The 14,273-nt window shown below is 36.6% G+C and overlaps 1 protein-coding gene across 2 annotated transcripts in view; it reads right to left on the reverse strand.

Annotated features, from left to right (window-relative positions):
• Positions 1-6,075: 6,075 nt before the first annotated feature.
• CFAP97 (cilia and flagella associated protein 97) overlaps positions 6,076-14,273 on the reverse strand; it is a 33,467-nt gene continuing 25,269 nt past the window's right edge. For both annotated transcript variants that reach the window (XM_022570965.3, XM_022570966.3), the window contains exons 4-5: positions 8,926-9,076; positions 6,076-7,585 (exon numbers count right to left, since the gene is read on the reverse strand). In XM_022570965.3, the coding sequence (XP_022426673.1) occupies positions 7,458-7,585; positions 8,926-9,076 (279 nt within the window). In that variant the 3' untranslated portion in view covers positions 6,076-7,457. The remainder of the gene's footprint in view (positions 7,586-8,925; positions 9,077-14,273) is intronic.

Raw genomic sequence — 14,273 nt, forward strand, 5'->3', positions numbered from 1 at the left:
TAGAGCTTCTAGTTTTTCCTACAATTTTTCATATAAACTAAACCAAAACCACAAATATAACTTTAAAACATCCTATAAAAATATATTCTAAAGGGCCATGGTGTAAAAAGTGGAAATCAGAAGGGCAACTCAAAAATATTTTGAACTTGAAAATAAAAATACCATGTTCTCAAAACTTGTGGGAAACAGCTAAAGCTATGCTAAGAAGAAGTTTATAGCCTTTGATGCATTTATTGGAAAAGAAGGGCTGAAAATCAGTGAACTATACATCCATTCCAAGAAGTTTAAAAAATAACAGCAAATTAAACCCAAAGAATAAAGCTGGAAGTAAATAACTAAAGTAATAGAATTAATGAAAAAAGAGACAATCAACAGTGCCAGGTGAACTGCATATTTAAGTGTGAAAGGCAAAACTTTTAGAAGATAACTGAGCAGCATTTTTTCATGTCCTCGGGTAAATGAAAATGTATAAAGCCCAACATTTTAAAAAGTACTAATCATGCAAGAAAAGACTGACAAACTGGACTAAACTAAAATTAAGAATTTCTGTTCAGAGACACCATTTATAGTGAAAAGGCAAGCCAGACTGGGAGAAAATTTTTGTAACATGACTCCACTGGGACTGATCATATCCAGAACACATAACTGCTCCTGTAACAAGAAAAAGACATCCAACCAACAGAAAAACAGGCCAAAAGCTTGAAAAGGTACCTTACAAAAGATGTCCCAGGGCTTCCCTGGTAGCGCAGTGGTTGAGAGTCCGCCTGCCGATGCAGGGGACGCGGGTTCGTGCCCCGGTCCTGGAAGATCCCACATGCCGCGGAGCGGCTGGGCCCGTGAGCCATGGCTGCTGAGCCTGCGCATCCGGAGCCTGTGCTCCGCAACAGGAGAGGCCATGGCAGTGAGAGGCCCGCGTACTGCAAAAAAAAAAAAAAAAAAAAAAGATATCCCAGTGGCCAATGTTCAATCTTATTAGCCAGACTAATGCAGTTAAAAAAAAAAAAAAAAAAAAAATCACAAGATAGGGACTTCCCCAGCGGTCCAGTGGTTGACTCTGCCTTCCAATGCAGGGAGTGCGGGTTTGATCCCTGGTTGGGGAACTCAGATCCCACATGCCGAGGGGTGTGGCCAAAAATTAAAAAAAAAAAAAATTACAAGATACCATTACATACACACCTAAACGGTTAAACCTTAAAAACAACCGACACTAAATATGAGTGAGGATATGGAACTACAGGAACTAATACACTTCTGCAAGAGCATAAGCTGGTACATTCACTCTGGGAAACTCTGGCACTGTCTATCGAATATGTAGACTGCACAGCAACTCCACTCCTAAGCATAGGCCCCACCCAAATGCACGCGCAGGTCAAGGCACATCTACAGAAATCTTTGTATTGGCATTACTTGTAATAGTCAAAACCTGGAAACCACTTGAAATGTCCATCAGCCACAGACTGGATAAATGGATCGTGGTATAGTCATACATTAGAATACTACACAGAAATGAGCACCGACGAATTACAGCCACAGGCGACGATGTGGAAGAATCTCACAAATGTAAGTACATTCAGCAAAAGCACTGAGACACAAAAGAATATAATTCCATTCGTATGACATTCAAAAACAGGCAAAACCACACAATGGTGTTAAAAGTTAAGCCGGTGGTTACCTTCTGGCAGGCAGAGAGGATTGTAACAGGGAGGGATCCCCACAGGATCTCATGAGTTCGCCTCACAGGCCCACTGAATTTGGGAGAAGGTGGTGAAAATCACAGCCCAAGAGGTGCAGACAAATGACTCGAGAGAAGTGGTCAATAAATTGATTCCAGACAGCACTGGACAAGACACAGAGAGGCTTGCCAGCCTATTTATCTGCTCCATGAAGACTTGTTAGAAAAGTAAAAATGCTGAAGAAGCCCATGTTTGAACTGGGAAAATACATGGAGCTTCAAGGTGAAGGGAGCAATTCTGGACAAGCTTGGGGATGAGGGAGGTGAAAGAGCTGGTGGAGATGAACCACCAGTCCAAGAATCTGTTTAAAACTCAGATTCTGGGGCTTCCCTGGTGGTGCAGTGGTTGAGAATCTGCCTGCCAATGCAGGGTACACAGGTTCGAGCCCTGGTCTGGGAAGATCCCACATGCCGCAGAGCAACTGGCCCCGTGAGCCACAGCTACTGAACCTGCGCGTCTGGAGCCTGTGCTCTGCAACAAGAGAGGCCGCGACAGTGAGAGGCCCGCGCACCGCAATGAAGAGTGGCCCCTGCTCTCCGCAACTAGAGAAAGCCCTCGCACAGAAATTAAGACCCAACACAGCCAGCATAAATAAATAAATAAGTAAATAAATTTATTAAAAATAAACTCAGACTCTGAATGGTGACAAATAAAAAATCTCATTTGTGAAAAAGAAGTTGCGGGGGGGCAGATCTTGTGAGTTCTTGGCAATATTCTAACTCTTGATCTGGTTAGTGGTGACCCAGGGGTTTGCTCTGTGACAACATGAGTTGTACATTTGTTTTGTGCCCCTTTCTGTATTTCTGTAATACTTAAACAGCTATCAACAAAATCTATGGAATGTCATTTTCTTGTGGATATTCACCTCAAAGACCATATTCCTCTCACGTTCCCCGAAATATAATTTAAAATGAAATCTTCTCAAATTAACAGTAGAATTAGGTTTTTCTAGTTTGTATACCTAACTACATGGGAAGCAGATATATTTGCTTAATTTGGGATATTTTCTTCATGAAACATAAAGATTCTCATAATGAAATAAAGAAACCAAAGCATACTCAAAACTTGGAGATCAGCTATAATCCCCAAATATATGAAATAAATGTAATGTGATTTTTGGTGAAGACTATCTTGGTAATATACATAACTCTAAGAATTTCAAACCATAATTTTTAATCATTTTTTTCGTGACTAGCCAAATTCTTTTACTATAATAGTGGATACAAAATTAGGTTCATAGGAAAAAACCCCATGTCTCATTAAATTATAGTAAAATAATAACATGTTACCTTGTAAATTTTACTTTGTAAAGCAGTAAAACCTTAAAAATATCTAGAACAAACAGTGCAATTTACCTGAACTTACAAACTGGATTCTGAAATAGAGACACAGAACATTAAGATTGTATTATGGTGGCTCCAGAAATATCTCTAAGTGGACTAAAAAACAGTCACCAGAATTTTAGAACCGAACAAAATTTTCTGCTATAATGTAATCTTATTTGCTATAAGCATCCTTTAACTTCCTAGTTGAGAGCTCAAATACACTACAGCAGAACTACTACTCAGTGATTTACTCCAAAGGCATTGTTATTTAACCCTCATCAAAAAAATTCCTAATGTTTTAGCAGCAACTTTTAAAAAGAGTATTTCTTATCATTCATAATACATATATTACATATGAAATGTTGATGTGAACTTTTTAAAAAACACTGCTTCAAGCTATAAAAGAGTGTTGTTGCATCATAACAATTTTACAGGACAAATTAGATGATGTGGTTTGAAGAGATGAGGATCAAGAATGTAATTTCTTTTTTAAAATTTATTTTATTTTTGGCTGTGTTGGGTCTTCGTTACTGTGCGTGGGCTTTCTCTAGCTGATGTAAGCGGGGGCTACTCTCCGTTGTGGTGCGCGGGCTTCTCATTGCGGTGGCTTCTCTCGTTGCGGAGCACGGGCTCTAGGCACGTGGGCTTCAGTAGTTGTGGCACGTGGGCTCAGCAGTTGTGGCTCGCGGGCTCTAGAGCGCAGGCTCAGTAGTTGTGGCGCACGGGCTTAGCTGCTGCGCAGCATGTGGGATATTCCTGGACCAGGGCTCAAACCCGTGTCTCCTGCACTGGCAGGTGGATTTGTAACCACTGCACCACCAGGAAAGCCCAAGAATGTAATTTTAAGCAAACACTTTGCCAGATAAATGTCATAGTTTCAAAGATATAAATATTAATATCCTCTTTCCAATTTCATTCTCGCTAATTCTTAGTCATGTAAGGCACATAAAAGTTATTATTCTAATTTTTAAAATGGAAATAAGAGAGTGCATTTGAGAGACAGACATAGGATCAAAACTCAGTTATCTTTCACTCTTTTCTTTGTTTCTTCACTGTGCCAAGCTAGTTCTTCATCCCTAAAACACATTACAGTGGACTGGAAAATTAAAAAAGGATGTTGATTTTTAATTTTCTTATTATCTTTATTCATAGAAATAAAGTATTCATGAGCATTAAGCACATTTTCTAGGATGGTTTACAATCATTTATAGGTTTAGGCTTTGGCATTTAAGATATTAAACATTTTATGAATTATTAAAACAGAATAACTTAAACTTGTGTCTCCAGCTTCATACTGGTCATAATTCTTTTCACACTGTGCAGTACTTGAATTTGAAGATGAGAAGGACACAATCATGTCCATCCCAATGACCTCTTTTTAAAGTTATCTAGGTATCCATTTTGGACATTTGGGTTAACAAGCTGAAAACAACTGCATTACACTACATTTATAAGCAAACAAGAAAAATTTTATTCGGAGTAGTAGCTAAGAAAGCAGCTTTTTATGGAGATTGAAAAAAGGAAGTAGGGGAAGTATGAGGTAATTGCTATCCCTTAGAAAATAACTTTAATAGTTCAAAATCTTTCATGGGTCTTCCCTGGTAGCGCAGTAGTTGAGAGTCCGCCTGCCGATGCCGGGGACACGGGTTCGTGCCCCGGTCCGGGAGGATCCCACATGCTGCGGAGCGACTGGCCCCGTGAGCCATGGCCGCTGAGCCTGCGCGTCTGGAGCCTGTGCTCCGCAACGGGAGAGGCCACAACAGTGAGAGGCCCACGTACTGCAAAAAAAAAAAAAAAAAAATCTTTCATAGAATCTTATTAAAAAGGATGTAACATCAGTTTAGCATTTGAAAGATATGAAAATAACTCTCAATAAGAACCTTGCCTAGTAATTGTAGACCTTGGATTAGTATAATTTCTAGTTGCACGTGTAAATCTTCAAAATATATATCTTAGGTTCAAATGAACCAAACGTAAAGTAGTGCTAGAGGATCCTTCACTTTTTTTATGTTCTTGAAAATGAAAATAGTATACTTATGATTCCTTCATAAAAATACCCCTTAAACCATGACATCTTAGAAGTACCTTGACTTATATCAGAGAATATCACATTTTTCAACTCCTGTCCCTCTATTTATACTTATCATATAAACGAATCATGACAACAGAATTGTAAATTCCACTTTGAAAAGATGAATATTGTTGCTCTTCCTGACTTTTACTTCAAGTTGAGCCCCTGTTATCAGAAATACTTAGATGAACCTCCCCTGTTAACGTAGTAAAAACTAAAGGCATTATATTAGTATCTAAAATCAAAATACAAAGAAAAAAAAATTTAATGATCAAAAATAAAAGTACAGCCTTATCTATAAAATTATAATTGTATCCTGACATAGGGTAGCAAAGACCATACAAAATGTATTCAGAGACTAATGCTATTACATAAAAGGTTTCATACCTTTTTTTCTCTAACAACTTATAAATCAATTTAACAAAATTGGCTAACTCACTATTGAGCAGATATTCAAATGCTGAATTTTAAATTCAACATTATCATATCGCTCTTTAAAGACAGGTTGTTATACAAACATTAAAAGTGCAATAAGTTAAAAAACAAAACAAAAACCTTGGTTTAGTATAGCTAAAATTTATATATAAAGCAGAGCACTAAGTGATGGAAAAATCTGTTCACCAGAACAGAATATCAAATAACAGCGAAGGAACATTATAAGCTCAAAGGAAGCAGCAGAAAAATCTCACAATCAGGTTGTGTTCACACAAATTTTTTAACCCCATTCTTCCCACGTTTCACAGGCCCTATCCGAAACAAAATCTATCAATACAAACTAAGACCAAGAAATTCTGAATTGATGTTCAGTAAAATGCAGTTTGGCTTACTGCCAAAGGTATTAAGAAAAGTAAGTTCGGCGTGCACGCTACAGGGCTTGAGTTAACCCAGAAAAACAAAAAACAAATCCTGCTGTGGTTACAGATAAAAAATTCACACTAAGAAAAAGAAAGATTTAGCATTTAATATAGAAACTTTCCAATACATTTTAAGGTATACAGAAAAGGCCAGTAATGAAAACAGTGATAATTAGGACAGCAGAAGCAACATGACCTAGATATACTTAGTTGTATAATATAAGAGCCTTTAGAGATTGACAGAAAAATATTCTAATTTTAAAGGTCAACTATATTACACCCTACTCGCCATTACTAATTCTATTTAAGGTTATTAGGACTTTAAAAGTGGGACTGATAAAAATGATACTTCCAGGATTCAACACAAATGCCCAAACCAAAACAAAGCAAGAAAGTTAGCTGACATTTAAAGTAGCCTCAACAAACGTGATTTTTTTCCCCTTTATCATTCACATTTTTAGTTTTCTTTTTCAGCCCTTAAAAACACTAGCTGGAATTTCTATAGCTGCGAGACAATGCATTTCTTTCTTTTCTTCTCACTTAAAACAATAAACTCTAAGTATAACACAACTCATTAACAGCATCACTTAAAACACTGTCCTGACACAACTCAGGATCTGCTTCTTGGCTCTTCAAACTGGTGGTGCTATTTTGCTGATTCAATAGATACTTGCTTTTGCTTATGATGATCTGGTCCTTGGACAAACTATTCACAATGCAGTAGCTCTAAAGAAACCTAATTTCTCAGAATCATTAACTACTTTCCCTGAATATATAAAAACATGAAAGAGGAGCTTCTAAGTTGAGCTTTCTAATACTCACAGTTTGAAATGGTTCAGAATGGTTGATAACGTGTTTGAGATCTAACTCAGTTCCCTTCTACGGAAGTAGTAGGCACCTCTGGTGAATCACAAGGATTGCCCCAGTTCAAGCTTCACTCAATCTGCTCATCAAATCTAAATCAGCTCCACCAATGAAAACAAATTTCAAGATTTGTTTCATAATAGCTATCTTACAATTAGGTTATAAGTCACACTGCCCAAGTTCTGAAGCAAAGAGAAAACAAAGTCAGGAGCTATGCTCATGGTATAAAGCTTACAATAAATGAAAAAAACAACAAACAAGAACTATATAGCTAACATCTTGGGTCCAACATTCAGCGATGCTATCACAACTGTTTTGTCAGTCTGACAGCTGAACCAATTTCTATGTTGAGAAAATACACCGGCATACTACCATTTCTCTGTAAAATATATACAAGTCTCCTATAAACTCCTCCTCACAGGAAACACTGATTTTATATTAAATTGTCTTTTTCAAAACAATTTTGCATCAAATTACAATAAATTACAAGTCACTGTTGTACACCTTAAATTGCTTAAAGAAGTATTTAGATGTTTATACAGAGAATGATAGTAATATACAAAAGCACTTCAATAAGAATTTGATGATCAATGTTTAAAGTAAAAAGTTTTTATAACCAAGCTGTACGGACATTAGGGGGCTTAGGTCTTAGCAACAGGCCACTGGATGTGTCAAAAGCTGATTGCTCACTCTTACAACTGAGACCACTGGTAGCACTGGATGTCCTGGAAGCTCCTCCTGAAAATATATAAAGAATAAGAAATGATTTGAATTATTTAAACTAAATCATCATCTAATAAACTTCTTCTCCTATCTTGAAGCCCAGAATAAAATTGTCTTCCCTATCTCACAGGTGTTTTTAAGTCTAATGTGATTCTCAACCAGGAATGTACTTCTGAATTCCCCATGGAACTTAAAAATATAATAACAAACATGCCCAAACGCTGTATTAGGGCATTTTGATTCAATAGATTTGGAGTGGGAATAAATGTTTTTAAAAGCTTCTCAAAGAATTCAAGTGGGAAAAAAATCTCTATGTATAACCATTTATACATTTATTCAACAAATAATTTACTGCTTTCAAGGCATAATACTAAGTATGAGTAATAGGAATAAGACCGTTTCTTAGTCATGAACTCTGCCAAGGAAATGATGCTTGAAGGATGAGTGAATGGAATTACTAGTCATTTGAGTGTTTAAGATTACAAGCGGTTCCAACTTTCTCTTAGGATTAGCTTCTACAGACTTATAGTTTTTTTTTTTTTTTGCAGTACGCGGGCCTCTCACTGCTGTGGCCTCTCCCGTTGCGGGGCACAGGCTCCGGATGCGCAGGCTCAGCGGCCATGGCTCACGGGCCCAGCCACTCCGCGGCATGTGGGATCTTCCCAGACCGGGGCATAAACCCGTGTCGCCTGCATCAGCAGGCGGACTCTCAACCACTGCGCCACCAGGGAAGCCCCAGACTTTATAGTTTTGAACACGTACATGAACTAACAGCACAGACTTCTGTAAGGAAAAAAGGTCTGGCCTTTCCATGCGTCACACACCCTAGCACTCAGTGGTCACTCCCACCTGCGTTCTCCGGGACACACTACCGGCCAGGCATGTAACGGATCATATATTAAGTATTAAGAGGGATTAATCTGATGACTACAGATTTGCTAATTCTTCTTTTAGTTACCAATGAGGAAGAAAAAGCACATATTAGGGCTGGAAGATACTACTAAAAATTCTTAACTGGCTAAAGAGAACGTTACAGCGACTTTAAATAGCATATCTGTTCATTTCTTCCTTAAATAAACATATTGAAAGTAAAAGTCTCTCCTCCATTATCTAAGAGATAACTGGTATTTTCAATTGTTTTTTCTCCTGGTTTCCTTCCTATGCTGTCATTATACACTGTAAATGAAACCTGAAATTAATGAAGTAACACAAATAAAACAAAGCATGCCAGTGAAAAACAACAGACAGCATTCCAGAAGTCAGCATTTTAAAACTCTATCATAAGAACCGAAGTTATATGTTTTTAAAAGGACAAAAGACACGAACAAGTACAAAATAATTTTGAGTATGCTTACTTAACGGGCTGTACTGGCCAAGAGTGGACCTCACTCGTCTGGAGGTCGGGGATGAGCTGAGATAACCCATGTTGCGGTGATAGTCTGTCAGCTGTTCTGAGCGTTTCATACCAACTGTTGGTTTCACAGCTTCAAGCCGTTTCAATAAAGCCTTCATTTAAAGACAACCCATTTAAAAGCCAACGTTAGAAAAATAGCAATAGTTTTTTAAAAAGGCGAATACTTTCTAGAACCTGAAATTCACAAAATGAAGTAGAAAAGACTTTAAGTCACTGTGAAAAAATATTTCAAATAATGTACTTTCAGGAAAATCTAAGGGTTTTCACCTATCCTATGGCTAACCAAAACCGCCATGATTTTAACAACCGACTATAGGCACATCTCTCTTCCTTGTCGGGTTACAATCTTAGAAAAGGTGCTGTAAGCTGAAATACATTAAACCTGATTTTCTCATAGAAATGACATAATGGGAGCAATAATGCTAAGAGCCCAGTGTTCAACCCTAGAAATGACTGTGAACATATCTAAGCTACTATTATAAGTTCTATCTATATATGCGCACAGAGCAGTGACTGTCAACCTGTTTACTTTCCAGTGGTGCCTCAGGGCTCCTAGGACGTTGAGGAAAGGCCAATGGGCTGGCCTCTCAGGTTTCCCACTCCTAATTTCTACCGGCCAACTATGCTTTATGTATTGTCTGTTTTATATATTGAAGATTCTGCATAAAATTGTTTGGAAAAAAAAAGTTTTTGCTCTTAAGAAGTTTGAAATCAACTACTACAGAACATAAAGCTTTTTAAAGATTGTATAAACCAACTAGCCATGGCAAGACAGTATCCAGTAGCGTGGTATGTGCAGTAATACGATTTTGTAACAGAGGCTAATGTGTAATGTCCCTAATTTTATTCATAATCCTTCCTTCACAAATCAGAAGGTGAAAGAGTTTCTTTTGTTTGATTTTCACAGGCTTCGGTGAGAAAGGAATGTTTAAGTAGACCAAATGGATGGGGGAATTGATCCATGGTTGTGTTTTATTATTTTCTTTATTGACTTAAACTTCCTCTGTAGCAAGTTGATCTTTATTTGAAAAGAGAATGCTGTCCTGCACTAAGATTCACATTATAAAGTTAGCCTCATGAGTTTAGTCATAGGACAAGTTTTCTCTGGACAATCTTTTTTCCTTCTCCCTCAACTTAGTTTTTTCTTTGTATTGTGGTATAATCCACATAAGATTTACCATTCTAACCATTTTTAAGCCTACAGTTCACCACCACCAACTGTCTCCAGAACTTGTTCTCAACTGTTATCAGCCCCCTCCCGCCCTGCTATTCTGAGGCTCCATTATCAGTGTGTTCCTGCGCGATTCCAGAGAAGCCAGAATATTGAGGGAAGAGCTATCGAGGAAAGGAGAGCAAGGGTTGTAGAATGAAAGGAGCTTGCAGACGAACGGCAGAGGCGCAGGACACAGGAAGAAGCAGCCGGACCCACCCAGAGGACTCAGCCTGCCAGCTCATCTTCCTGCATGAAACGGCCTTCTTCAGTTCTGAGCCTTCAAAAGCTAGAAAAGAGTCAACTCCTCAGTGAAGTCTTACACAGTTAGAGTAACGGTTCTCTTTGCTGAGTTCAGAGTCAGGATTTATCTGTGGTTCCACCTGACTATAAAGTCTACGGTCTTTCCATAATAACATGCTGTCTTTCTCTCTTTGTAGACAGAGAGCCTGTACAATTTAGGTGCCAAGACCTACCAACTAATATATCTCCTCCACCTGCAGTTTATAACTGAGTAAGAAACTTGCTGGGTATCACATCATCAATGTATTTTACTGGGTAGAGAACCATTCGCTGTTTTATCTGATTATCCTATTAACTACCCATTGAGCTGTGCACGGTGGAATGGACAGCACAGAAAACTTGGTATTTTCAGTTACCTACCAATTTTGTTTTCTTGCTGGTAGAAGTCTCAATGTTTTTTAGATAAACTGCTAATTCCCTAAATTTATTCATTTGGTTGTATGTATATTTTTCTTTTACAAACTTTAAGAAAATTGCAGTGCTTATTTATCAGATATAAAACATATAAAGTAATGTGATCAAAATCAATTTGGAAATAAGTTAACAATAAGGCAAAAAGTAAACCCGTTCTGTAATGCTGATATGTCACTTATCAAGTTTACATGCAGAAACCTGGGGAAATAAGAGAGCAATGATTTGGTTCAGCTATCCAAATCACACGGAACCGTGCCACGTATCTGGGTGCGATATGAACACAACAAGCTCAGCAAAAGCTAAAGGAATGATTTCAGATACAAACAGCTCTTACTTGTAGAAACAATATATTGATAAAAATATGAAGGATTACAGTAGAAACCCTAAAATCAAAAGTATATACATTTCAATCTAGTCATCAATTTACAACTCCTGAGTAAGACTTAAAAATGATAGGTCAAAATACTGTAACACTTGTAATTGAGTGATAAAAAAAATATAAGTTTTCTAGTCAGAAAGACCTGGATTTAAACCTTTGCTCTGCCACTGATTGTGTGACCTTGGTCAAACGACTTAATAGTGATATTAACAATGAAATAATACTCAAAGAGTCAGTTTAGGGTACTAAATGAGATAATGCATTTAAAATGCTCAGAACAGTGGCTGGCATATAGTAAGGACTTATTAAATATTAATTGCTATCCTTAATACTGCTTTGATTATTTTCTAGTTCTTTGACACACTCTAGCATTATCTTCATAGCTAAGTTATATATTAAATGACAGGGCAGTATTTTATATTTTTTCTTATATCCATTCCAGTTTCTTACATAGCTCATAGCAGACATTAAACAAACATCTGTTTAATGGATTGAAAAATGTAAGAATGGTTACTTATATTCCCATTTATGGTTTACAAAATCTTAGAACTGCTACTCAAATCAGATTCTAATAATGAATTCGAACAGTTTGTTCAAATATCTCTGTTCTATCTAGGAAGTATCGTTCTTTTTCGAAAGAAAATTAACCCAGCCTGAATCCTGTCTTCTGAGGTGGAAAGGTTAAAACAAATGAGTGGACAAACAGTGAGTTAATGATTTCTGCAGTTGCCGGCAGAGAAGAGTTGCTTTATTGTTTCTAAAGTGAAAAAGCAAAGACCCCGAAGGACATTAAAGAGTAACAAGTGTCCTACAGTCTGGGACAATCACGACTGTTCTACATATTTGTCTATAGCTGGAGTTGTATTCAGTTATCATTAGCTTGCTTTCGTCTATGGAAGGAGATAACAGACAATAAGCAGAGGAGGAAAACCAAAGTGAGTGAACTGTAAATTATTTCAAGACCTTGGAACAAAGGTACTGACTAATCCACAGATAATACTCATACTTGGTATGAGATTTGCTATAAAACTTCATCTTTGTGACAACATATCACTCTCTAATAGTTTTCACATCTATCTAACATTACCTCCCTAAACCAGCAGACAAAGAACAGAGGAGGGAGGAAGAATTTTATTGCTCATCTAATGTTTTTAAGACTGGTTTGAATTTTATAAATTTACACTGGGTTGGCCAAAAAGTTCGTTCGGGTTTTTCTGTAAGATGTTACAAGAGCCCGAACAAATTTTTTGGCCAACCCCATACATGCGTTACTTTTACTTTAAAAATAATATTTTAACACAGTAACTCATGAGTGGAAAGATTATGGTTTACTTTATTCAACTACTCCTCTCCCCACCCCCTTTTCACAGCTCAGGAAACTGACATACATACATTTAAGAGCATGAAATAGCCTCATTATTTTTAGGGTAAGGTGAAACTATGAAGTATCCTCACTGACCCCTTCTCCTTCCGCTAAGGTTATTCTTGCACTCTTTCATAAAAACAGAATTCATATTATGTTCAAATGAATATAAAGAGACATGGTTTAACAAGAATATTTCAAAATTCATGAATTAAAAAATTTGTTTCCTTTTGAAATAATGAAGTTCTAATATAATTGAGTCTATATGTAGCAAGCACGCCCTCTACTGGATAGAGGGCTCTCCTTTTCTACCTCTTCTGCACAGCACTACTTTGTCTCAAGTCTAACAGCCTCTGGATTACTAAGGAACTAATTTGAGAGTACTGGAACAGAACTGCTTTAGTCATCATGCCTGTTAGCCATCTGAACTGGCCTCTATCACTGGAGATGGAGCAAATGAAGGATTATAAATCATGAAAATTATAAAGTAATGGACCCTGCTTGTGCAGTACACCTGACACAAAAGTGCTGTATGAGCATGTCTGTACCCACGCATGTGTGTTTTGACTACGAACAGTTTAGCGAACAGGTTAAAAAGTATATCATCTCACCCTGAGGAACTATTAGAGCCAATGTGGCTCTAAATAAGGATTTGGTAGGTGGCTGCTTATATAATAAATACACAAAAAGTGATGGTTTACAAAAGTAACCAATTAGAAAATGTAATGAAAACTTTCATGGCAATAGCATAAAAATATACAGTTTTAAAAAAAACTATAAAACCTTACTAAGGTAGAGTATAAGAAGGCTTGAGTAAATGGAAAGACATACCATATTTCTAGATAGGAAGGTAATATTTTAAGAGTGCCAAACACTCTGCAATTAAAATGTAAAGTCAACACAATTCCAACAAAAATTTAATAAAAAAACTTTTTATAAAGAAAAAATCAGTTAGTATGAAGAATAAATGCAAAGGAATAGCCAAGAAAAAAATTTTAAAGGTATAGAATTAGTTTTATTTTGGTATAGACGGTGAAGAGTCAAGCATAAATCTGGAAGATTACTTTTCCTTACAATAACGTTAACAATATTTTATAATAAATTATGTTTATTTTCCTGTTTAGCTTTAAGCTACTTTTTCCACTTCTTATGAATTAAGCTTTTGTTTCAGAGCTGCACTGCCCAAAGCCACAAGCCATATGTAGCTACAGAGCATTTAAAATGTGGCTAGTCCGAATTGAGATGTGCTCTAAGTATAAAATATACAACAGATTTCAAAGACTTAGTACCAAAAAAAGGTAAAATATCAATTTTTTATATTGATTACATGTTAAAAAGAAATATTTTTTATTTAGTCAGTTAAAATATTATAGCACAATAATTTCACCTGTTTCTTTGACCTTTCTAACGTGGCTACTAGAAAACTTTAAATTATACATGTGGTTCACATTATATTCTACTGTCCTAGAGTATAACAAATAAGACCTTACTATGAAATGGAGAAAAATATTGCTCACATATACATATTACTAAGCATACAAAGTAAAAAGAATAAAATAGTGGTAATTTTCCACTGTTTATTAAAACAGCTGAGATGTACAACTGATATGGGGGATGATA

The sequence above is a fragment of the Delphinapterus leucas genome, chromosome 21, assembly GCF_059928025.1.
Source record: "Delphinapterus leucas isolate spDelLeu-1000000601 "Yukka" chromosome 21, BTC_Dleu_Yukka2, whole genome shotgun sequence".
Classification (NCBI taxonomy): Eukaryota; Metazoa; Chordata; class Mammalia; order Artiodactyla; family Monodontidae; genus Delphinapterus; species Delphinapterus leucas.